The 27,210-nt window shown below is 41.8% G+C and overlaps 1 protein-coding gene across 3 annotated transcripts in view; it reads right to left on the bottom strand.

Annotated features, from left to right (window-relative positions):
* The window catches only part of alcama (activated leukocyte cell adhesion molecule a), a 65,934-nt gene that overhangs the window by 4,537 nt on the left and 34,187 nt on the right, over positions 1-27,210 (bottom strand). For all 3 annotated transcript variants that reach the window (XM_062406326.1, XM_062406325.1, XM_062406327.1), the window contains exons 2-15: positions 26,137-26,243; positions 24,745-24,964; positions 23,801-23,865; positions 18,611-18,698; positions 16,598-16,768; positions 16,078-16,202; positions 15,601-15,733; positions 5,296-5,408; positions 4,548-4,671; positions 4,115-4,236; positions 3,814-3,943; positions 1,911-1,937; positions 474-588; positions 51-170 (exon numbers count right to left, since the gene is read on the bottom strand). In XM_062406326.1, the coding sequence (XP_062262310.1) occupies positions 86-170; positions 474-588; positions 1,911-1,937; positions 3,814-3,943; positions 4,115-4,236; positions 4,548-4,671; positions 5,296-5,408; positions 15,601-15,733; positions 16,078-16,202; positions 16,598-16,768; positions 18,611-18,698; positions 23,801-23,865; positions 24,745-24,964; positions 26,137-26,243 (1,625 nt within the window). In that variant the 3' untranslated portion in view covers positions 51-85. The remainder of the gene's footprint in view (positions 1-50; positions 171-473; positions 589-1,910; positions 1,938-3,813; positions 3,944-4,114; positions 4,237-4,547; positions 4,672-5,295; positions 5,409-15,600; positions 15,734-16,077; positions 16,203-16,597; positions 16,769-18,610; positions 18,699-23,800; positions 23,866-24,744; positions 24,965-26,136; positions 26,244-27,210) is intronic.

The following is a 27,210-nucleotide window of genomic DNA, read 5'->3' as shown; positions in this document are numbered from 1 at the left end:
TCAAAACTGCACTTGAATTGGACCACCAGTATTTGTGTGTAAATTCTTACCTCTTTCATCCCACATAGTACAGACTGAGCATCTTTTAAACAGTGTGATTGTTTTCCTCTAGTTTCTTGCTCTCCTCAGATGTCCCCAACTCCTTCTCACCAGTTTTCCAGCTTCCTTGCCTATGGTGAATACAGAACAGCAAGTGTTATTTACTCCTGGTATAGAATTACTTTCTAACCCTGCTGCAGACAACACAGTCAGTCAGCCAACAGCACTCCGCAGACTCGTCTGGTCAATATACACATCTCATGCTCCCACTCTCTGCTCTGGACTTGCATCTGCTTCTGTTGATTCTCCCTCTGCTTTGTGCTGTGAAATCCTCCCACCTGGTATTACATCGACAGCTGCTTATCACGTGTCATCAAACTTGAAATGTAAAATGCAAATGTGCACACTACTGCGTACTCCCATGTTTTCTATACCTTGAATTTTTCAGGTAGAGCCAGTAGATTAGTCCAACTACTGCAGCAGCTAATAGGAGCCCTGCTACAATACCCACTATGACCATTGACTGGTCGTCTGAATCCTCCTGAGCGCCTGAAAACAGAAAGCAACACTCCACTTAATATGCAGGAGCAACACACACAATTACACAGTGTTTGAACAGAGAACCATAATCTTGACATGGTCCGTACAAATATTTGACCACCTCTGCACTATATATACTCCGGCAACACCCTCATTGGCTGATTCTGAGTCTTGTGCTTACAGTACAGCAGTGTGTTGTCTTATCACTATAGTAACATTAAAACCATCACTTTAAAACAACCAGTGGAGCTTGTTAATATTCCAGGGAAATAAGATCATCAGCAGCTCACAGTAAAAAGTTGGATAGTTTGGAGGAGACGCTGTCTTGTGCATGTTCCTTTAAAAGAGCAGCATTATATCAGTGTGTCAGGGAGACACAGGGAGAGAAAATGCATGACTGTGAGAAAGTCATGCTAACTGTACATTCTGCTCCATCATCTTTTGGCACTTTGCACTCACACATATCATTCTACTGAATGTTTCTGTGCAGCTCAACATCCCTCAAATCACCCTGAGCACCTTGTCTTCATGTGTATGTGTGGAGTACTGTATATATATAAAGCTTTAATCAGGATGATGTTTTCCTACACGTGGCATCTATTGCACTTCTGTCCGTCCTAGGAGAGGGATCCCTTACATGTGGCTCTCTCTGAGGTTTCTACGTATTTTTACCCTGTTAAAGGGTTTTTAGTAGTTTTTCCTTACTCTTGCTGAGGGTTAAGGACAGAGGATGTCACACCCTGTTAAAGCCCTATGAGACGATTTTTACTCTGATCACAATCGCTCAGAAATGTTTAGGTTTTTACAAGGAAAACCTGAGGAAAGAAGTCATGTGGGGATCCTGTCCTGCCTCTTGTCTTGGGCCTGACACTTACTGAAGATGCTTCTCATACCCAAACACCTCACTACCTCACTAAATATTATCATACATTGTCAATTGATTCAATGTACTTTGAATAAATTGTAGTCCCACATCCACAGTTAATGTGTTGTTCAGATGGCGGCAGTAACTGTGGCACATACATAGGTCTGACAACTATGTTTTCATCTTTTAGCAAAACCATCTGCAGTGGGTAAATAATATTCAGACACTCTTATTTGTCTAATCAGCCTCTGAGATTTCCTCTGCATGAGTGAGCCCGCTTGAAGACACATAATGAAGATATGAGATAAGATGATGGTGCCTGATCAGACACAGTCTTGTCTCCATCTGGGGTGATGAATATGGGTCAGTTAATGCAAGAGCAGAGAGTGATACTGTTTATTGTCAGATTATGTGCTAACATTACCAAAATTAAATAAAGATAAGGGGAAAAAAAAAAAATCCTTACCTTTTTCCTCCCTGTCCTCCTTAAAAACTGAAATCACACATAAATAAATTAGAACTCAAAAATAAAAGTCAAACATACAATACATCTTCTGTTTGTCATACTGGATTCTGCACTGATTCTGCCAGATACAGCCTGACAAGATGAAATCAAACAGTAATACAGTTACTAAAACCAAGAATTTACTTTGTTCGTCAATGGTATGCCAAGTATACATTGGCTCTGAGACTGCAGCTGAAAAAAAAGCGAGTCATGTTTATAACCCCAACAAATAGTAAATCAGCCAAACAAGGAAGTAGGGATGGAGGAGGGAGACAAAAGAAGGGTTATCACAGACAGAAAGAAAGAATGAGAAGGAACAGCAATGGCACAGCATGTATGCATGAAATGAAATGATATCACACTGGCATTCAGTGTTAGCTTATTGTTTGACAGCTCTGGCCTTTCATTACATGCTCTTTTTGCTTTTGTTTCATTTCCCCATCCCAGGCCTTATAGTAGGTCAAGTGTAAGGATTTAGTGTAATTGGTTTCCCTGCACACATTTAAATAAAAGTTCAACATAAGCACATTCTGCAGTGGTTTGATTCAACAAATTACTGTTGAGAATAGGTTTAAACTATTGTAGGAAATGAAACAAAGGGTTTATATAGTTTTCAAAAAAACAACTTCAAGTCGCTTCACATCCAGGACAGTGCCTATAACAGCAGCCTACTACTGTGTGTGATTTCACTTAAATACCACACTATTTTTCACAAAGACTCAAACCTCTTCTCACCTGTTTAAATAGAATCCATAAAGTGCTAAACTTTGTATGATTTGGTCTGTGTGCAGCCACTTATCCTATATGAAGAAATGACTCCTTAATGTCACTTTCCATTGATATTTACTCTTCTTTATACTGAGAAATTTAAAAATAACTAAATCAATTCTGAACTCATAGAGTTATGCACACCAGGCGCCACATTTCACCTGAACCGATGATACTGTTGGAGTTTAGTCATCCTTTATTTATTAGATCATTTTTTTTCTATTGTCTAATTCTTGTTGCCAATGTATTCTAACAATAAAGGAAAGAAAACCAGCATCACAAGTCTTCAAACATCTGCAGTGAGTAACTTCCTTCATGGGAGTAATGCTGCATAAATCAGTTCTTTAGCTGCTCTGTCACCATCAACATCATCGACATCATCATCAACATCAGACCAACTCTTCTTCGCTCCACAAAGTGATTGGACAAAAAAACGTGAACTCATAGCTGATTAGATTAACTGAGTTTTAAACAATTCTAGTTTAGTCAATGTCAATAACGCCTCATAGTTAATATATTTAATATCTGGTCTATTCATTATTCCAAAAAATGTCTGTTATTTTCCTCAGCATATTTTGCATAACTGTCATCCCTCCTTGCAGCTAAAATTTTAATGTTTCTTTTTAAATTTCTTAACCATTAATCTAGGTAAAATAACTGATTATCAGTGTGTCACTCTTTAAAGTTTTATCTTATCTTCTCAGATGACCCTGAAAGAGACTGTTTGGTGTTTTCTCTCTTTAATTGTTCTAAAATGTAATTTTTTTTGTAGAATCAGAAGTGAAGTGGTACAATGAGTCGTCACTATTAAAACGAGGCTAAACTAATTAAGCTTGGTTAGGGGGTTAGGGTTAGCTGAAATATGCTTTTACAATCCCTAATTTATCCCTGCTGCCATTTACCTTTTAAATTACTCATTGTGACTTTTATATTTTTATATTGTTTTCATTTGCATTGTATTTATTAATTGTCTGTTTTTGTCTTACATTTGCGGTAAAACAAATTACCCCTTCGGGATAATAACTATTTCTTGACTTGATTAGACTACATTTCCCACAAATAGGAAAATATAACCAGCCGACGAGAATTATCTTACCAGAGGAAACATTGATGGTCATGATGTCTTCTCCCAGCCTATTTCTGACACTGCAGCTGACTGTCAGGTTCACCTTTGGGACCACAGTGATTTTATGGGTGGCCTTGCCATTGATATAGGAGCTCTCCTCCTGGAGCAGCAAGAAAAAGACATTCATGGAAATACAAGATGATTATTATTATTATATAAATATTTTCTCGAGATAGAAAGACATTTTCCCCAACTAATGTAGACATATTAACAAATATAAACACACACACACACACACACACACAGACACACATTTGCCACCAACACTTACCTTAGTGTTATTGACGCTCCATTGGAATCTGGGTTCTGGTACTCCCTCAGCCTCGCAGGTCAGAACTTTGTGTTCGGCATCACCAGCCCGGTGTTTGGTCAGACTGGTGATCACAGGCTTCCCTGATGTAAACACATTATTTACTTATGAAGTAACATTTTATCACACACAAATATTTAATTTGATGTATCTGGGTTTGCAGAATGTTAGTGGCTCCAGAAAAACAGGTGTATTCAGGAGAGCAGACACCCAATTGATTTTGACTATTTAATGCACTTTGTCAGGTCAGTGTATGCCTCAACTTTTTATAAAATGTTATGTGGTTTAATTTTGATTTATAAATGTTTATTTTTTATCATCTTTGTAAAAGAGAAGATTGTGCTGTTAAATATAGTAGCAAGATATTTACTATGACAAAATTACAGACACCCACCTTCAACAATCAGCTCGAAGCTCTGACGGCGCATGAGGCCGTTCATTGACACCTTACATATGTACTCTCCTGCGTGAGCATAGCTCAACTTGCTAAACTTCGGCTCTTCCACTCTCTTTCCATCCTGAAAACCAGACACAATGTCAGCAATGAAGTACAACGGCAACACACAAATTGGCTTTGACAAGGACATCCATAAATCTGTGTATGCCAGATGTCAGACTCATCTATCCATCTCTTTTCTATGGCCACTTTTCAGAGGAGGAAGAATATTAATTTCAGAAATAATTGTGGAGATACAGCAACTACTGCTGCTGAAATCTACATATCAAAATGACGAAGACACTCTTCTAATCTAAGCCTAGTGTTACTGTATCTGCAGTGTATACTACTTTACTGCTACAATTATCTAGGCACTTTCCTTAAGTTTTGTATTAAATGGTATCCGTTACATTTACCCCATATATTATCCAGATTACTAGGATGTAGCATATGTGGTATAATCTAAGCTATCTGTCAGACACACACGAAATGAAAGGTTTGACACAACCATTAAGCTCCACAGGACTGGAAGGAAAAACAAATGATCAATGACTACTATTCACAGCACTGAGTTTCTGCTGTCAGGTTTTATTACCGGCTGAGTGTTCGACGAGACAGTTTAACAAACATGCTGTTCCTTCAACTCTTTCATTTCCTATGTTTCACGGCAGCCTGTTTCACAAAACCCAAACCCAACACCCTTTACCTTTGTCCAAGACACCTCGGCAGTCCCTGAGGTGTTGTGCTCCAACTTCACAGACAAGGCGTCTCCTAGTCTCTTGTCAACCTTCCCAGTGGGACTCAGACTCAGGTCAAGGACTGAGAAAATAAGAGAGAAAAAGTATTATGACAACAAGGTTGTTTTTCCTCCACCAGCCAGTTCAGTGGCAAAATGTTCTCAGATTTGACAACATTTATTCAGTTTTTCTTTTGTATCTTAATGAATGACGTTTGAGTACTGTCTTATTAGAAATAGTCTTCAAGACTTAATGTGACAACTTGAATTTACAGTTTGGTACATTTTTCTTTGAAGCTCATTCTCCGTTCCTAAGTGCCACAGAGGAATTCTTCTCCTCATGGAGGTGGGAAGCTAATTACCAATGTACACAGGATCAGATCTGCACAAAACTGCAGGATGATGGAGCAGGCTGCTAAAATGTTATTTTTCATGTGCATTGTAAAGGGCAAAAGAACATATGATACAAATAATAACTAGTGTCCAAATCTGCAAACTATAACCCTAGTGAATGAGCTTCAATTTCATTAGCTGTACTGCTTATGTAAAATTAAGTTATTATCTGTTCCATAGAGGCTCCTACAAATGTCAGTGAGGACTCTATGAGGGGCCGTGAGGGACATTATTCAGAATATCCTCTCACACACACTACTGAAAAGCTCTCACAAACACATATGAAATGCTCTCACACACAGTACTGAAAAACTATGTGCTCACACACACAACTGAAATGCTCTCACACACACTACTGAAAAACTATACTCTCCCACACACACTACTGAAATGCTCTCACACACACTACTGAAAAACTATACGCTCTCACACACACTACTGAAATGCTCTCACACACACTACTGAAATGCTCTCGCACACACTACTGAAAAACTATACTCTCTCACACACACTACTGAAAAGCTCTCACACACACTACTGAAAAGCTCTCACACACACTAGTGAAAAGCTCTCATACACAATAGTGAAATGTGCTCATATACACAACTGAAATGCTCTTGCATAGTATTGTGGAATATAACTGTGAATGATATTCGTTCACAAGTAATAATTACAGGTTTTGTTATTTTAACTTTCTTGTACTTTACTTACAGTTCAGTGAAGCGTAATTGTTTGCAATGATAATTAAATGCTAGTGTGATAATAAATGACCATTTCAAATCATCCAAACTGATGGGCATTTATTTGAGTTCTTGTGATAATGTCGCCCCGACATGCTCTGCGGCAGGCACATGCACAGATACACCCCTAATGATGCTCAAGCACTGGCCCTATTGCCCTGGATGAGAAAAGTGCCCTTCTGCTGGAGCCCATTTTTTTCTTCATTCATCAATATTTAAGAATAAAAATGATTCTCTCTGTCATCAATTCCCCCTAAATGTGTTCTGATATCTGACGGGGCATTTATTTGAGTTCTTGTGAGAATGTCACCCTGACATGCTCCGCGGCACTCACAAGCCCCCAAAGCACATCACGAACTCTAACCCTAACATATTATTTGGTTATTCAGTATGGCCTTGTTTTGTCTGTTTTTGCCTGTTATTCAGTCAATTTGATAATTTAAGTTAGTTTGTTAACAAAAATAAATATATCAGTTGAAAATATCCTACTGTGTTTTTTATTTATTATTATTATTATTTTTAATTTACATAAATAATTTTGGGCGATGGGTGCCCTTTTTGGGGGGTTTGAGCCGCTGCCCCCCAAAATGTCTGTGCACGTGCCTGCTCCGTGGAGATGTTGACGGTGAAGCCTGTGGAGCTTAGTCAACTGAAATGCTTGTGGGCGCCGCGGCGCAGTGTTTCGGGTGCAGAGAGGAGGGACACACAGTGAGAGCCTGTCCGAGGCGGAGTGACCCTGCTCCGCCCGGTCCTGATAAAGCTACGAGTGCTGGGGCCCCCGCTAGTCCTCCGGCTGGTCCTCCGGCACCGGAGCGACGCGACCGGCCAGCGCCTCGTGGGGGTCGACCGGCTCCCAGAGGGGGCCGTCCAGGCAGCAGGTCCCCGTCGCTCCGGTACCGGAGGAGCAGCAGGGGACCCGCCCCAGCGCTCGTAGCCGCATCAGGACCGGGCAGAGCCGGGTCACTCCGCTTTGGACCGTGTGTCCTTCCTCACCGCAGCCGAAACACTGCTACGCGGCGCTCACAAGCCCCCCCCTCCTCACATAACTATCCTTGATCACCTTCCGTTTCAACTGAAATACCTTCCGTTTCAACTGAAACACCTTCCGTTTCAACTGAAATTTTCATATGTGTGTATGAGAGCTTTTCATATGTGTGTGTGAGAGCATTTCATATGTGCGTGTGAGAGCTTTTCATATGTGTGTGTGAGAGCATTTCATATGTGCGTGTGAGAGCTTTTCACTAGTGTGTATGAGAGCTTTTCAGTAGTGTGTGTGAGAGCATTTCAGATGTGTGTGTGAGAGGATATTCTGAATAATGTCCCTCACGGCCCCTCATAGGACTCCTCCTACAATAAGTGTTCATTTTAGGCTTTCTAAACAAAATCTCCAGCATCACACACTACTACTACACTATTCATAAACTTTTAGTTCTGTGATCCAAAGATTCTCTCTCTGATTTGATTAATAAAATGAGGCCCTCATGGTCTGCCTATGAGATTTCTGATATAATAGAAAATGCCAAAATCAATAACATCATAACATACGTAATCTCAAGGCACTTTACAAATTAAGGTCAAAAATCGAGAAACCCAACAGTTCCCACAATTATATTCCATTACATTCCATTTCATTTAACCGATGCTTTTTAAGTACTATTTCTTCAAAAAAGCCAAACTTCAAAGTGCTATGAGTAAGTGCCAACATTACGGTTTACACCCGATAGAGCAGTGATTCTCAAACGGGGGTACGCGTACCCCTGGGGGAACTTGAAGGTACTCCAGGGAGTACTTGAGATTTTTTTTAAATATATTTAAAATTAGCATCCATTAAAAAATCCTTGAATAATTGTTATTTAACAAATATTCAATAAAATATAAGTGTAAGTTCATGAACAAAATTTTATATTCAGTAGGCTTTTCAATTTAATTATCCTAAAAAAACAGAGTCTCCCCCATACCGATGGTTTGACCCAACCTGGCACACGCCACCTGTCATCACCTGTCATCACCTGCCTTGAAAACTTCAACAATGGAGTCGAGTTGAAGTGCAGCAGCAATGCTGTTGAAACAAGGAGGGACAAGCGCCAAAGAAGGCGAAACCAGAGCAGAGAGCCTTACCTAAACAACACCGTGAGAGCTTGTGCCTTTTCGGAGGGGCACTAAAACGTAAAAGTTTTCCGTTGTGAAGTTAATGATTCATAACTTTAGGTTACTTTCGTAACCCGGTTCTCTGAGTAGCATGAGTGAGATGTCTCACTATGGGATACGCCCCTCACGCGTATTCACAGAAGCACTTATTCCAATTCGCCAGCCCTGATAGGCTGGCAGTCGTGACGTCCGCGTCAAGGTGCCGCACCTTAAATACGGTGGACGCGGCGTCACACGTCATTCAAAACAAGCACACCTCTTCTCGCTTCACCCCAGTAGCAAGAAGGGCGGTCTGGTGAGACATCTCACTCATGCTACTCAGAGAACCGGGGTTACGAAAGTAACCTAAAGTTCTCTTTCTTAGCATTCGTTTCGATGTCTCACTATGGGATATGGAGACTCCCGTATTGCCAGACAAGCTTATCTCGGTGACTGACCGCCAGCCCCCCCCTCACTTAAAAGTGAGATCCACATTGGAGCCCACGCTCAAGACAGTGTGGGTCAGGCCAGGGGATGTGACATCCAACCTGTAGTAATTCGCAAATGTGAGGGGAGAAGACCAGCAAGCTGCAGCGCAGATGTCTTGGATAGAGACTCCATTGAACAGGGCCCAAGAGGTCGCGAGACCTCTAGTAGAATGTGCCCGTAAACCAGTCGGAACCTGAAGGCCTGAGCTGGAGTAGGCCAATACAATGGCATCCACTATCCAGTGAGAGAGTCTTTGTTTGGTGACAGGTTTGCCCCAGTGGGGCTTAGCCCAGGACACAAACAACTGATCTCCTTTTCTAAAGCTCCTTGTCCTTTCCACATATGTGTGTAAGGCACGGACAGGGCACAGCATGTGTAACCGCTGCTGCTCTGCAGAACCATAGGGAGGTGGCTGAAAAGCTGACAGTTCCACTGGGGAGCATGGTTTAACAACCTTTGGAACAAATGCAGGATTCGGTCTCAGCGTCACCCCAAGGTTCCCTGGGGTGAACCGCATACATGCTGGATGTACAGATAAAGCGTGAATATCACTTACACGTTTAGCTGTAGCCAAAGCCAATAACAGAGCCACCTTCAAGGATAACGTTTTCATGTCCACGTTATCCAATGGTTCAAAAGGATGACTAGAGAGGGCTCCAAGCACCACTGCTAGATCCCATGATGGTGACATAGTCTTAGAGATGGACAGCAACCTCTGTGCACCCTTCATAAAATGACAAACCAGGGGGTGTTGGCCCACTGGTTTTCCATCAAATCCAACATGGCAAGCAGAAATAGCTGCCAAGTAAACTTTGACAGTAGAAAATGCCCTTTTTTGATCAATCAAGTCCTGCAGGAAGGACAGGACTGTACCAACTGGACATTGAAAAGGGATTTCCTGTGCCTTAGCACACCAATCCTCAAACAACCTCCACTTACAGTCATAAAGAGACCTAGTGGATGATGCTCTGGCATTCTGAATTGTGTTAACAATATTCTGTGATAATCCAGTCAGGCTCAGATTAAACCACTCACGGGCCAAGCCCACAGGGCGAGGCGCTCCGGATGAGGGTGAAATATCTGTCCGCGCGCCTGGGAGGGCAGGTCCCTGCGCAGCGGGAGAGGCCATGGGTGACCGTGGAGGAGCTGTCTCACCTCCGCCAGCCAGTGCATGGACGGCCAGTGAGGAGCGATCAAAATTAGTGACAGACGATTCTCCCGCACCCTGAGCAGTGTCGGGGGAATCAGAGCCAGAGGTGGAAAAGCGTAAAGCGGGACGCGCGGCCACTTGTGAGCGAACGCATCCAACCCCAGCGGTGCGCTCTGGTCGTGCAGGGAGAAGAACAGTGGGCACTGTGTGTTCCCGCTCGACGCAAACAGATCCACTGTTGCGCGGCCGAAATGTGACCAAATCTGAGCTACTACAGCCGGGTGAAGTTTCCACTCCGCGTAGAGAGGATTTCCCCTGGACAAAAGGCCCGCACCCACATTTTGAATTCCGGGAACATGGGTCGCCCTCACTGAGAGGAGACGCTCCTCGCCCCACAATATCAGTTTGCGTGCAAGAGTGTGTAACTGTAGAGAACGTAGACTCCCCTGACGATTGATATACGCCACCGTGGTCGTATTGTCCGTCCTCACTAACACATGATGTCCCCGGAGGAACGGCAGAAAATGTTTCAGCGTCAGAAACACTGCCATCAACTACAGATAATTTATATGGGCATGTTTGAGATCCGTGCTCCACATCCCATTCGCGGATCTGCCCTCGAACACACCGCCCCAGCCTGACAGGCTGGTGTCCGTTGTGATCACTTTTCTGGCAGATATTGCGCCCATGCTCACTCCCGCTGTCAACATAGACGGGCGTTGCCATGGTAGCAGTGCGAGGATGCAGGACGCGCAAGCCGTTACACTGCGGCGTCTGTGGCACACAGGATCCAGTCTGAGAGAAGCCACCCAGCGCTAAAAATCTCTCATGTACAGCCTGCCCAGCCTCACCACCAATATTGTTGAGGCCATCAGTCCCAATAACCTGAGGCACAGTCCGTACGTGACCCGACGTGTTATGGCAAAACGAGAAAGAGTGGACCTGAAAGTGTGCACTCTCTCGGCTGAAAGGCGAGCCGTGTAGGTCAGTGAATTTAACGTGAGACCCAGAAAGGCAATTTCCTGTCTCGGCGTTAACACACTCTTTTCCCTGTTCACCACAAAACCGAGATCGGCCAGGTGAGTCAGTACAATGCTCTTGCTCTGAGCGCGCCAGCAACAGCCAGTCGTCCAGATAAGTGGCCATGCGTATAACCCGCTCCCTGAGGGGAGCTATAGCGGCGTCGACACATTTCACAAACAACCTCGGGCTCAGTGACAGGCCAAATGGGAGTACCAGGTACTCGTACACTGTGTCCTGAAAAGCGAACCTCAGATATTTCCTGTGCGGAGGATAAATGGGAATGTGAAAATACGCGTCTTTCAGATCGATTGATGTGAACCATTCCCCCGGTCGGATCAAACATATTAGCGTTGAGTGTGTCAGCATGCGAAACTTGTATCTCCTGAGATACGAGTTCAAAATGCGAAGGTCTCTTCGCCTCTTTACTGGGACGCACGAACTGAGCTCTGGGCCCACGCGTCGCCGAGAGGGATGGGTGGCACTTGGTAATTTCTCCCCGGACACACGGGATAGCTGGGCTGCCAGTGAACAGGGAACACGTGGCAGCTCCTCTCGCAGTGGGGTTGACCGCTAAGTCGCCTTCTTCTTCCGCCTGGCCTGTCGACGGGCCCGGTTGAGCAGCCTGAGTTGACGGGGAATAGAAGGGCTTTCTCGGCCAAGCGGGCTTCGTTTCCGGGGGGCCGTTGGTGTTCGCACCCGGTTGAGCCCTGGGGCGCTTCGGGATGCGGAAAGCAGGAGCGGCACTCCTAGAGGCAACATGAGCGAAAGTCTGCCGGGGGGGCGGAGGCGCCGCGGGCAGGTGTTTTCCTCGGAAGGCAGAGCTGTAGCGCCTCATCCTCCTTTTTCTTCACCTCACAGCGCTTTTGCATTGAGGCGAGGGCAGAGCCGAAGACACCCTCGGGGACAATAGGCATGTCCAGGATGTCCTCCTTTTCTCTATCGGACAGATTGGTCGGATTCAGCCATCTCGTCCTCTCTTGTAACACCAACATCGACATGCACTTCCCTGCCGCCTGTACAGCGCATCGCTGTACGCTTAGGCAGATATCCGCGATTGTGGTGATCTCGTCCCACGGGGAACTTTCGGGCATGTCGGCTATGTCGTCAAAAAGCTCCGCTTGGTAAGCTGACAACATTGAGGTGACATTGAGAGCCCTCACCGTCAAAGCCGCTGCTTTATAAGCTCGCTCAGCCATTGGCAGATTGGAAGCGATCGGCTTTCGTGGGAAGTGTGGGAGCCCTGGACGAGGCAGCTGACAGCCATGGATGAAGGTGTGCTGCCACCAGGGGCTCCATGGGAGGCATGCAGGCCATGGCATGCTTATCCATTCCCTCAATATCCAAGGAAGACGCACCTTGAATGGTGGTTTTGCTGGAGTAAGGGTTCTGTTTCCATGAGGCGGTAACTTCCTCCAGGAGTTCCGTGAACACCGGGAGTAGTTGTCTCGCAGCCCTCTTTGCTTGGGGTAATTTCTTCCCCTCGTAGCGGGACCTTGGGGCCTCCACCACGACCGCGGGCCATGGAATCTTCAGTCTCTCCGCGGCGCGTTTACACACATCGTGCATATCGCCACTGGGCTGGGGCGTAATTGTCCCAACCGAGCCCTTTGCAGGGCTTGGAGAGCTGAGAGCCTGTGAAGGTGGGACAAAGCAGGATTCATAATCCTCGTCGTCACCGTCCGACACCAGACAATCCCCGCCGTCGGACTCATCCTCCTCCTCATAATCCAACATGAGGGGTGGCTCCGTTAGCGGGTCAAGCAAATCCAGCGTGGAGCCCCAGCGACGAATCTCTGATTCGGGAGCGTCCTCTTCGTCCACACCGGGTTGGGGTTCCTCGGTAGTGGCACTGGAAAGGATCGGGTCCCTCTCAGAGACGCTAGCTTGGCGTGCTAGTCGTCGGCGGAGACTCTTCGCTGTGAAGCGTGCGCAGTCGGCGCACGAGCTCGCGTTGCTGACAGCAGCGCGGGCATGTTCCAGCCCGAGACACGCGGAGCAGACCTGGTGAGTGTCCATGCTCGATATTTTACTTCCACAGGTGCACAGGCGATGGGCATCGCCTGGTTGCGAGGTGGAAGGAAGCTTTGCAGCTTGATCTATTTAGCTTGGTGTGCTAAAGGGGAGCGAATTATCTGGAGTGATAGTCGCTGTTAGCTAGCTCCGGTGACAGGCAGTGTGGTGACCGCACGCTCCCGGTGCCGTTTAGCTATTAAAATAGAAGCAACTACCTATGGTGAAGGCAGTCGTATCGGCGTTTATTCCACTAGCGTCCGGCGATGGAGGTGTTAGCTCCGGTCTGTGGACAGCAGCTAGTTAGCATCAACGCCGATTAGAAAATTGCTTGTTCGTGAAGCGAGAAGAGGTGTTTGAATGACGTGTGACGCCGCGTCCACCGTATTTAAGGTGCGGCACCTTGACGCGGACGTCGCGACTGCCAGCCTATCAGGGCTGGCGAATTGGAATAAGTGCTTCTGTGAATACGCGCGAGGGGCGTATCCCATAGTGAGAAATCGAAACGAATGCTAAGAAAGAGAACAAGTCCGCGTCTCTACCGGTACCCTTTCAAAATAAAAGCATGTAATACAAAAGCGGAAATGAAATTGTATGACCTCAAAGCGAGCAAATATTTCACAATAAAATAACAGAAAGACACTTAAACAATATTAACAATAACATAGATTGGGTTATTTACACTGTTAGTTTTTTCTGTGGGGAGAGATTAGCCAACAGTGGCATTAAGCCACCACATCTTCAGCGGTAACTCCAGACAAAACATGAAAGTCATGTTGGTAAGCCACCTGAGTTTTTTAAGAGGAAGCTTTCTGAATTCAGGTCATCTCAAGACACGATGCGAAAAGCCTCCCCAAAGCAAACGGAAACAAGCTACCTGTCAGTATTCTTTTCGATCCTTAAAGAAGATATTTTAAGATGATAAATATTGAATAAATATGTTTTGAGTTAATCTTTTATTTAAAACTAAGTTAATGATTTATTTTTTTGGAAGAAGTGTTTAGCTATAATTAAGTTCATGAGTTCAGTTTGAGAACATATCTTTATTATGATCCCAAAAGAGGTCACTTTAAGTTGATAATTATTTTGATGTGCACAAATCTTTATTTATATTGAGATAATAATAAAAGTCTTTAGTTATTTTTATATCTTTTTATTTCTAAATAGTTTAAGAGAGACCACTACAAATGAGCAATGTTATGGAAATTGATGGAGTTTTAAATTTGAATGTGTCTAGTTACAAGGCTTAATAAATCACATTACATCTTTCTTTCAACCAAAAATGCTTTGCGCTGGTTAGGGGGTACTCTGCAGAATTTTTTCTTCGAAGGAGGTACGTCACTGAAAAAAGGTTGAGAACCACTGCGATAGAGCGATCATGGACACAGTGATCAACCATTTATACGGATCAAAAGGCTTGGGACAGAATCTTTAATTTGGCAAAGGCTGTATAATTAGTCCGCCTACAGTGTTAATTTCGGGTCGATAGTGATAAATATGGGCAATTTTTTCCCAATTTGGCACCAATTTCAAGGAAATTGCATTGAAATGCACGTTAAAAACACATTACTAGACAAGAAGAAAAGAAATCACATCATACAAAGAGGTTGTGAATGTTTAGTGCTAGCGGTCAGAGGATATTAATTTAAGTGCTAACCAGTTAGCCAGAGAACCTGCAGCTACTTTCATTTTCAACGTAAAAAACATTTCCTCGAGACACAAACCATCACAAAAGTATGTTTAACTATGTCTAATTTAGAGAGTTATTGTTTTTTCTTTCCTCAGTCACAAACTAAATTTAAAAGATGGGAGCTGAAAAAACTATTCTTTCTTTAAGATATGTGAAACATACTGAAACTGCAACATGGGATATTGAGGAGGGAAAATACGTCAAGCTTGTTCTGTTTGACCATCATAGAAGCCCATTTCTTCTGAAGACTCAGAAACATGCACCTGGGAAGCAAGGAGAAATTACTTAAGGGTGTGCTGGGAAACAGCTCAGCAGTTGGAAGAAATGAATTACTCCCCAAAAACCTTGTCACTTTTGCTCCCTCGATGTGAAATTTCTTATTAGTTCTCCATTTCTTTGCCACCCTGCAAGGCTGCGCTCTCAAAGTATCAAGTTGGTTGCCATTACTCTGCTTGCATTACTTTATTTACAGTGAATGGAAATTTCTTGTAATAAATTTCAATCAAGGTGGAAAGAACATAGGGGAGTTTTAGAGAAGTAGCCATTTGTTGGCTCAAGGGAAAGCCAGGACAGCGGTTAGAGGTTATTAACTGGAATACAGCAGTGTTGTGGGACAGTATGCTAAGTCACTTGCATATGTCACGAGTACTCACAGCCAACAGCGATGCTTTGGGAAGCCTCCAGTTTCTCGTTGTCAGTCAGGGTGCATTTGTATTCCCCTGTAGCCTCTCTGTTGATGGCAGCCAAAGAGTAGTTGTCCGAATTTTCCACGCGTATTTTCTTGCCCTGGTTGAGCGATAAGAGAATGGGGAGCATTGAGAAGAGAGAGGTAACATTAGCTTCTGTCATTTCTAATAGAATATCAGGAAATTATAAAAAAAAAAGCAAGATAGAAGCAGGGATGAATACAGGAGCCATTTCTTAGAGAAAGAACGCAATATAGAGGTCCAATTAATGACTTGAAATATTGTTTTTAGCAATAACTGAAAGTCTCAGCTCTTGAATTTTCAACATCATCATTAAGTTTAAGTTTTCAAGCCAACTTCAAAGGCAGATCATATTTGTGGTGATGCATGGTGACAATGTGGGGTTGCTGAAATGCTGAGTACTCATCTGAGGTTTGAACTGACCTTGATGTGGAAAAAGAAGGAGCTGGGTGGAGGGTTGCCGTCAGCGTGACACTTCAGCGTCACATTATCTCCTTCTACAATGGGCTGCTTGGACATAACCAGGAGGCTAACCTTCTCTGATGGATCTGAGAGGTTAAGTGATCAATTGAAGGGGAAAAGGAAGTAGCAGCATGAGTCAATCACAGGCACTTTCTATTGACAAATATGTAATCTTCACACCATTTAAATTCAACTATCAAGCAGTGTTTACTTTATGTTCATTTATTTATCTGTAACGATCAAATAATCTTTCATCATGAGCCATGTGTGTACACTGTCCCGCTTACAAGCTCAACTCACATACATACAAAGGAGTCAGTTATACTAATTACACACGTTGTTTTGTGTATTCAGCACCTACAATTGATTTTAATCCTAAATTAATAATTATTAAACATCTCTCAATCAAACAATTAAGCCACTAACCAAATTAACCAACACAAGATGCCTCCTATTATGGACTGCATTTTATTTCACTCACAGTGAATGGGAATAGGTTCCAGGACCGTCTCCTGATTGGTCTTCTCATGTGTGGACATGCAGGCAAACACTGCGCCAACATCCTGCTTGGTGGCCACATACCGAAGAATGGAGGAGGTGGTGGAAAGGCCTGTGGCTGGATCCAGCTTCGTGCTCGGGGTGATCACAGTGACTGTACAGGCAGAGACAGGGTGATGACGAACATTCACAGACTTCTGAGTTTAAGTGTCATTTTCTTCATTTAATGACAATGTTTCTGTAATAAAATTCTGTAGATCTGAGTTGATCACAAAGACTTGATCGCAATTAAAGTATATTCAAATCTTTGATGAAACGCTGTCTTGCAAAATAAATTCAGTTTTGTTTCCTATTGTCTTCTGCCTATTACTGCTGTCTGTTGTAAGCAATGGTCTCATTGGGAGCTGTGGTCCCTGACAGTCTCGGCTCCTCTCAGTTGTCTGCAGTTCCTGCTGCTAGATCCATATCTATCTGCAGCACTTGGCTTTTTCTGGAATTCAACTTCCTTTTACAAAAATTTGGTTGATAATGTCAATCATCACCCAGAATTGGCAAGACACAGACACAAGCACCGAAAGTTTATTGTGTCTTGTAAAAATGTAAATGGTTTTGTATTAATATAGCACTTTTCTAGTCTTGATGAGCACTCAAAGTGCTTTACAGTACAGTTTTACATTCACACATTCACACACACATTCATATGGTGCATCTATTCGCAGCACTTTGTTATGCTATGGGGGGCCATTCAGGGTTCACCATCTTGCCCAAGGACACTTCGGCATGCAGATGGGTCAGACTGGGGATCGAACTGCCGACCTTCAGGTTGGAGGATGACCACTCTACCCCTCAGCCACAGCCGCCCATCTTCACCCAGATTTGGCAAGACACAGACCCAACAAGCACCGAAAGTTTGTTGTGTCTTGTAAAAATGTGGTGGATGGAGTGGCAGGTAGGGTCAGAGCTACAGATTTATTTAATTAACTTTATTTGTATTGCCACAAATCATAAAATACTTTATCTCAAGGCGCTTAAGATGTAACTGTCAAGAGAAACCCAACAGTTCCCACAGTGAGCAAGCCCTTGACTGTGACTGTGGATAGAGAAAACTCTCTCATTTATTTCAGATGGCAAAGTCAGAAGTGTGCTGTAAAGGGGTGGGTGGACCAGGGAGAGAGAAAGCGAGGCAGCTGTAAAAGCAGGAGAGCTGTTCGTGGTCTGGCCATAGCTAGCAGATGCTGGCATCGCTTATCAAATGCAAATCGTTAAGGGGTTTGGGGTCGATGTCAGTATTTCATTTTACAAAGTGTTGACATGTCTCCTCTGCTCTGTTCTGTGTGTGTTTTACCCCTTCCCACACACAGAGAGCAGAGACAAACTACAGTATGAAAAGAAAGTGCAATAGAGAGGCTTAATCTTTGGTATGTTTCTAGACAATGGTTGAGAACACACTGCGGTTTAAACCTTTTTATTTCCTTCTTCTGTTGGATTTTCCAGTGTTATCATGATAACTTTGTTCTTATTTATTGGAAGTTCAGTAAATCATTGAACTCAAGTCTTGAGTCACTTAGTCTACTTTGCTGTCAGGGGAAATATACATTTGCTGTCTCCTGAAATAACTTTCTTAGCAAGATAATACCTCCCTCTGTATATGGCATGAGGCAATGTTATTTTTTGTTTCTAATATATATATTGTTTACCTTATGTTTTGAACAATATCAGTAAATGTTAACAGTACTGTGATAATAAGGATATCCTTGATAATTTTGAGACTAGAAAAATGTTCCCACTGTTCCAGGTCTACTTGGATAACATGTAAACAACAGTAAATAACAGATTTCCATTTTCTATTGTTTAAGCTATTATCTTGTTTAATAGACAACACTTACTCTTCTGTGACTGCACATAAACACTTGTTTCCCAGAGGAATCTCGGTATGACAGAATCCTGTCTGTGTGAATGTTGGGTAGTTTCTCTGTGTGTCAGCAAGTTATGTTACCTTTCCCATCAGCTTCTAATGGCTGGCCATTCTTTCTCCATGTAATCTTAGCTGCAGGGTGCGCATCTGTCGCAACACATGTTCCCACCTGAGTAAACATAAAAAGGGAAGTAAATGTTAAATGTAAAGGCTGTTTTGTCCATTAATTGAAAATGCTAAGGCCATTGCAAGAGGATGTGATGATGTTTGTTATTTTTAAAAGTATTAATTTATATGATTATATTCTAACAAGACATCACTACAACATTATCCTTGGTTTCAGTGTGGACACAATTTCCCCCTGATGAAAATAAAAAAATGGATAATAATATAAGCACACACCGGCTTCATTGTAAAACCAATGTATTATGTACACATGTATTATGTAATGCCTACTTTTCCAGGAGAGTAGAATGTTGGGTATTTGCCTGTAAAAAGGCAAATACTCATTCAGGAATGAATTACTTTTTGTGTTCAGTAGCACAGTTTCGCCCTGTCTCGTTCCTGTATTTTCAGGATTGAAGGTCAGCAAAGGTAGCAGAGATATGCTGTGTGTGAACCAGATAGGGAGTGAGTCACAAGAACATTCCTTCTCTGATAAAGCCTGGTTTCATATCCTTTACTACAGCCGCATCTCTCAATAAACTTGACTTATTTCAAGAGCAGAATGGTCCTACAGTAGAACCACCATGTATTAGAAGGGGTATTTATTTGTGTAATATAGTTAGTTTATGAGCACAGATGGATTTATATTTAAACACTCCTCAATATAGGTATTAAAGCAACGACATCAGGCCACGGGACCATACACAGCCCACATGACAATTCATAAATACAAAAACAACAGGTCCGTTCATGGTCAAGGTGAACCTTAATGTAAAAAACTTGTGGTGCTGTGTGTCATTGTCACTGTCAATAAAAGAAAGTAGCAGTGGAATGTTGTGCTTTGAATAAACAAACAAATAAGATTTGCATAATTTTTTGGGTGAAGTAACAAACAACTCAATGTGTCTAATTTGTGCATCACTACATAGCATTATTACATCTGTACCCATACGCAAATGCAAGTCAATGAAAACGAGACAGGTCAAGCTTAGTGCTTACTCCACTTAACTATCATTTGGAATTCCACTTGAGCCTCAGGCAGTCCTGCCCTCCACTACCCTCTGTGTAAGTTATAAAACTAAAATCCATCTCCTCCAATCGCTCTTTCTCTCTCACTCTTATTCCCTACAACTCTGCCTGTCTGTCTCTCCTCACAACAAAATGCGCAAAGCTGTTCAGTAGCATCTTAATTGGTGGGAATACCAATACAGGGAGAAGTAATCACTTGATTCATACTAAATGTGTTTATACTGCAGGCGTCGGAAAAATGAACAAAAATATATTAACTTGTGTACTGTTAAACCCCTTATATATATATATATATATATATATATATATATATATATATATATATAAGGGGTTTAACATGTATGTACTCAAACTTCAGAGAATAAAAAAACAGCAACATTAGTAGAGACTTCCTGGCCACGGATCAGGTTTTTAACTATAGGAATCTCAGTAAGTTTTAAATTTGAAGCAAACACATTTTTACATTTTTGTGGTGGTTTTTCATGTTAATGTCCTCAGTTAAAAGCATTTTAATGACAACTCAACTGAGCTCAGTCATCTTACCCAACAGCGTTTCTTTAACTGCAACTCAATCGCAGTAATGGCCCCAACTGGAAAATGATCAGCATAAGTACTGACTCATAACAACTGGGCCATAGAAGGAGGCGTCTGAGTGTCTGTTCAGTAACATGAGAAGTATAAATGATATGAAAGGTCTATTAAGAAAGATTTATATCCACATTAAAGTCACGGTGGCACAGTTTAGCCAGATGAAAACTTTGTCCTGTTTGAGAGTCAAATCCTTCATTTATGAATATGTGTTCACAGCCAGGACGTGTCCTGTTAGTTCTAAGTTTACAACAATCCTTAAAAACTGGTGACAGATTTTTTCACTGGTAGTGTTAATCTATCTATGATCAATGTAATTATATCATCAAATAGCAGAGTGAAGTCTTGATCCACCTTTAAGAAAGAAGTTATCGGGATATACTGTCAAACTTTCAACACATTATAAACAACTATCCATTACAGTCATTTTAGCCAATTTAGGGAAATGAGTTCTTATTATAAAGTCACATTATTCTGTGATGCTACTGATGATTGATTTTGTTTGTATTCTGAATACCAGATGTTTTTTATTCACATACCTTTTACATTGAACTAAAGAAAGTCCAACTATCCTTCAACCTAATGCAACTTCATATGCTGTTGGCTGCACTTCACCTGCAGCAGCATATTTAGTGACATATGCATGTACGTTTAGATGTAGGCTGAGACAGTAGGCACTGAGAGCAGGGCCGGTCTTTCCTACAGGCGACATAGGCGGTTGCCTAGGGCGCCATTCAGAGGGGGGCGCCAAAAACTGCGCAGAGCAAAAAATAAAATAAAATAAAAAAGGCAGAGTTTTTGGCGCCCCCTTCTCTATGTGGTATGGCCAAAAATATTGTATTTAATTACTCTGACAGTAATTTAAGTAGTTTCATTAGAGAAATCAGTAAATGACAGCAGCACTCAGGTGGAACGTTTGGCACGGGACCAGTTGCACCCCGTACTGTCAGATGCAGTCTGGATGAGGAACTGAATGCTCCGTGTCGTTCCTGCTGCCAGGGCCGGTCTTTCCTACAGGCGACATAGGCGGTTGCCTAGGGCGCCATTCAGAGGGGGGCGCCAAAAACTGCGCAGAGCAAAAAATAAAATAAAATAAAAAAGGCAGAGTTTTTGGCGCCCCCTTCTCTATGTGGTATGGCCAAAAATATTGTATTTAATTACTCTGACAGTAATTTAAGTAGTTTCATTAGAGAAATCAGTAAATGACAGCAGCACTCAGGTGGAACGTTTGGCACGGGACCAGTTGCACCCCGTACTGTCAGATGCAGTCTGGATGAGGAACTGAATGCTCCGTGTCGTTCCTGCTGCTGCTTCCATTCTGTATTCTACAGGGTAGTAGTGGGTGAGAGTCTCCTAGGTTAGCTCCTAGAGCCTCGCTTGATCACCACGGGTGTCATTGAGACGTGTTGACTGGTAAAACTTAAAAACTCCGCTGGGCAGTGAGGAGAGACACTCGCGCACTAGGTGGGCGGGGCTACATTCGCCTGTATAGGTGTTTAATTTACCTGCACGTCGTCTTGCAGGCGGGTCGCGATAGTATATTGTTTACTTTACAGTGTGTAGTTCAGCTCCGACACACACAGACTCTGTAATTCATGTATTGTTATTGTGCCTTATAAAGACCAGTTATAAGCTAATGTTCAATAGGTCTATATTGTAAATGTTTATATTTCTTTATGAGTGATGATGTATATTAAGATGTTTGGAGGAAAGAGACACCATAATAATTGAATGTATGTTATATGCACTTAAAAATGCAGTTACACTCAAAGAAATGCTTGTACTTGAAATTGTGTTTAATTTGAATAAGATGCAGTCTGGATGTGGAACTGAATGCTCCGTGTCGTTACTGCTGCTGCATTCATGCTGTATTCTGAAGATATACTTTAATTAGATTAATTTAAAAAAAATTGATCTAACATTAGGTTAAAATGAGACAAAAATTGAGATACTAACCTCCTTGGTGTTGTCAGAACATGCTAGCACATTGAGGCTTATGGTTAGAGTGTGTGTGTCCAAGCAACTTCGACGAAGAAAGAAATTATTTTGTAATAAGTTTTCTTGTGGGGGTGGGGGGGGGGGGGGGGGGGGGGGGGGGCGCCAGGAGTGAAGCTTGCCTAGAGCGCCAAATGTGCTAGGGCCGGCCCTGACTGAGAGGCATAACGAAGTGGCTGGGATAGTATACAGGAACATCTGTGCAAAGTATGGATTGGAGGTACCCAACGGAGAACAACAGAGCTAAGATCCTGCTGGATTCCAGACTGACAAACAGCTGCTAGCTAACCAACTGTGGTGGGAGACAGAAAACATGAACAGAAGAGGGCAGTAGTGATAGAGATATATCCGAGCCGAGCCACATCCTCAATTACAACTGAACATGGTTGATTTTCCCTTAATTAATCAAATATGCCAGACAAATAGGATTGCCATTTTTATTTTGAAAGTTCATTAAAGTATCTAATTACTTTTAAGTAACAGACTGTTTATATTAATACTGGTTTACTGTAATTAAGAAACAGTCTATAACAGTGGTCAGTGCTCCCCAAACTGATTTGACATTCATGCAGTTTACTATCAAATTTGTCTGTGTCTGAATCAACAATCAGCTGGTCTTGTTTAAACTTATACAGAGTTCTTTGTTTTAGTCAGACCTTGGATATAATTATTCTTAACTAACAGGACACATCTCGAAATGTCATGATCTCTCCCTTCCTCCAGCTGCTCTGCACTGTGCTTTTTTTGAGATCATTACTTTCTCATATTCTTACATGAAAGGTGTAAGTTTTCTCAGAGGGGTGATTTCACATATTGTGATATGTTACCAGAAATAATTGTTTTACAAAATAGTTTGAATGATGGCCTAGCAGCCAGAAACAGACTACCATTTTACACAGCATAATATTCGCATAAATATGATGTAAAAAATGAACAGACCTTATCATTCCCTGAGCTGATCTACTCAGTTACATACTGCTGTTGATGCATATTGGCTTACACACCCTGGGTCAACCTAATCCAGACTAAGGCAGTTTAGGTCGTGTCGAAATATTTTACTGGAGGATGGACATTCCTTTGCCAATTACCTTCCCATTATCAATCATAACTAGGCGCACATGATGACCAGTCATGGTACATAAATACGATATGCACTTTCAAAAGTTTAAAATCTTCGATCATCAATCATCGTAAATTTTTTCTCCTGATGTCCTACAATGCCTTGGGCTGCTTGAACTTTGTGAACTATACAACAAGTGAGTTTCCTGTGTGCCCCTGCAGCCCTGGACCATAGAGCTAACTCATGCAACACTCTCAGCTGGTTTTGTGACATGTGGAGCAAACAGAAATCTCTCAGTTCCTTGAATGGAGAAACCTTCACTTTTAGTTCATAAAATTACAGGACCTCATTCTGTTCATAAAAAAACTGCCTATACACACATTTATGTGCTTCAGTCCAGTTCACTACAATGTAAAGACTGCGGTGAATCTTACCGTTGTTGGTTTGTCCCTCTGAAGTACTTTAGCCTTATCAAGAATCTGAACGGATGATGGTTTCTCTGGAAACACAGATGCAGAGAATCATGTTTCAGAAATGCACAGATATGACTTCGGAAGAATCAGTAAAATGTACTTAATATTTCTTCCTTTTCTACATTTATGTCGAAAACGTCTGCCCTTATGTATAGAGCTGACGGGCACAGAGAGAATAAAAAAAGTAACATTTCGATTACATTGTTCAGCAGCTGGTGAGTAGATACTATAGCCAGAGTTAGTGCCTGGCTGCAAATTAATTGGGTTGTTAAATTCAATCTGAAGGATATAATTTCAACCTGTCCACTTTTAACTAACCTACTATACTCTCTGAGGCCTATTGAGCTATTCTCTTCATGTCCTATTTCACGGATGAGCTCACAAAGCCCATTAGCAAGTGATACATGGCTCGTTTTTGGGAGGGAAAATCGGATTCAGAATCATATATCCTACAGCACAGAATGGAACAAAAGCACAAAAAACAGTGGATAACATTGAGTTTTAATTCAAACTAACCTTGTAGTTAACAAAATTTGCCAAAAAATGACACCCTTATATCTTTGAATAATTGCTTGGGATTATTAGTCAAGATAATGGCTTTCTGTTTACATAAAATACTTCATGACACCAAACTTGCTTGTACCGTGGTTATATTCTCAAAATGAATTGTTCTCCATTCAACGGATCAACCAGCATGAGTTCATTTATTTGAAGTGGACTAAATAGTTGCCCTGTAAGACCAATGATCAGTACATAAAATACTGAAAAAATAGGGATGCTGTCCATGTCAATTAATTATTTTTATTATATTTTTATATCAATGAAAATAAAAGGGAAATAAAATAACTTAGAAGAAAAATCCTGGGAATAAACCCTGTAGTGTGCTGTATGAATTGTATACATACTGTGGACAACAACAGGGACAGGGTACTCCAGGATGTTGATGCCTGACACAACCATGCAGGTGAAGGTCTTATCGTCTTTAAGTGTGGCCTCGGTGATGAGCAGGTTGTTCTTTTCATCTATGCTGACCCGCCGGGCATATTCATCTGTTGCCTGAACTGTGCCCGGTTCACTTTGGGACTGTCTGACCAACAGATCGCCAGCAGTGCCATCGTATTTTCCCTAAAACATGAGGTCACAGGGAAGACACAGATGACACAAAGGTCTACTGATTCTGTAAATTCTGAATGACTGTTTCTCATTTCTCAGTTATTTTTACAGTTTACTGAAACAGAGTGACACAATATTACACCTGTCAATCAACAAACCTCCATACTCTGCCTTACAGTGAACAAATATTAATCAAGAGATGAAAAACGATCATGTCTCATCGTTCCCGATCTTAGTGAAAAGTCATCAAACAGTTTGAATTATGAGGATACATATTTACCTTGACCTATCTGTCTATACACTTTTAAATTACACAGTGGGGGCTGTACCTGCAGCCTCACAGCTGCAGTAGAAGTTAGATCAGACTGATCTTTACACTGCTGAGTAAAAGAATTTACCTCAAATGACTGCTGCTGCTTTACAAAGCACTGAATGGTGTATGGCCAAAATACTCCTCCTGCAAATATCTTGGTGTTTTTCTTGACAACTCACTAAATAATATGACCAAAATTAAGTAGATAGTAACTGTAGGCCATTACAACAAAGGTTGCATATTAGAAATCAGCATACATCTTTGGTCAAAGATGTATGCTGATTTCTTATCAGGCAGTCCTAGAAACTCTCATCTGGCACGGTATCACAGCTTGGGTGGATAACCACTTCTGTGCAGTTGAATATCACCGGTACCAGTTGATACATTCGCCATGGAAAATCGTCTGCATTGAAGAGCACTATCCTTGCAGAGGCAGGGTGAGTCAAATCAATGTGGAGAGCTTATTGTATTAATTGATGAAAAAGAAGCCATGTGCAGTGATATAGAGAATTGAGGAAGTGACAGATTAAGATTCATCAAGATGCATTAAATCACATTGATTCACACATCTTTTGTGGTACTATTGTATTAATGTGAAGCACTTTGCCTGTGTGAAATGCTCTAGACTAAAATTGTATTACTTGCAAAACCTGTATATATCTTTAGTTTACCTAATTCTTCAAGAAAAAAAGTGTAACAATTTGACAATGTTGAGGCACACGCAGCAAAGATAAGACTAAGACAAGATCACTTCATATTGTCCCTCTCCTCTTCTTCGATGTCCCAGAACGACTTGGCTTACGAAAGTGTGGATTCAATAAACCTAAACTCTTCACAAAATATATTGACACTCATCAAGTATCTTACTTACATATTTCCACTTGATGAACATTAGATCCTCTGGTAACGCAGCTCCATTGTTGCACGGTATAACAATGGTCTCTCCATACAAAGCAGTCAGTGTATTTGTACCCAACACTGCAAGACAGAAGACATCAGATTGTTACAATAATTTAAAAATATACTGTTCTATTACAAGGGAGCCACAATTTTGACTGCCCTGCTTACTTTAACATTCCAGCTGAGCTTTTTTTTTTTGTCACATAAGATTTTCTCAATTTCATCTGATTAGTAGTCTGCAATCACTTGATCTGGAACCTTTGTTCAGTTGTGAGGGGCAGAAAGAATGGAGGAGTAAAGCTAAATATATGATCCCAGAGTGTCCTCAAATTGAGGGGTATTAAAAAAGTTAATAAAGGTACACCAAGCTACGTTGTCACCTCAAATTTTGCAACATCACATTACAAACACGCCTCTCATTAAGTCTGATGGCAGAGGTGCAAGAGAGTGGGTTCACCACTCTGTGGTCTTATGCAATGCCCTGTCCACAGTATTATCTGACTTACACACATCATGTGTAACTACCTAATTGTTTATTTAAAGTTAAAAGAGCACACTTCAAATAAAATATTTGCAATAATTAAGTGAACTTCCTATTACACCAAAGTATATTGATTTTTAGTATTTCAAGGAAATCATGCACAGAGCTGCTTTCAAATTACTGCAACAGCGTATACTGTTTGCAACAGTAGTTGTGGTTAAATTAAATAGTTCCATTGACTTCGCTGGTAATAAACACGCAGGTCACATGGGAATTCAGCTCACTGACTCTAAATTTATCATCTTTGAACACATAATTAACAGCTACCAAGAAGTAAACAAACTGTCGGAATAAATTCGTGCTGGATGGCTAATTGTGAAACTGCTGCTGGAAGAAAATTCACTGTGAAAAGAACAAAGTGGTGAAAATAAAAAGTAAGGGAAGAATTTAGTTTTAGTGGCTGTTGTTTGATTCCTGCCCAGTTTCCTGGATTACACATTTAATCAAAGGAGAAGCGGAGAAAATTGTAAAAAATATCATAGCTACAAATGATGAATACAAAGG

The sequence above is a fragment of the Platichthys flesus genome, chromosome 15 (genome assembly GCF_949316205.1).
Source record: "Platichthys flesus chromosome 15, fPlaFle2.1, whole genome shotgun sequence".
Classification (NCBI taxonomy): Eukaryota; Metazoa; Chordata; class Actinopteri; order Pleuronectiformes; family Pleuronectidae; genus Platichthys; species Platichthys flesus.
Note: the sequence above shows the minus strand (reverse complement) of the source record. Positions and strands in the feature narration are given on the sequence as shown.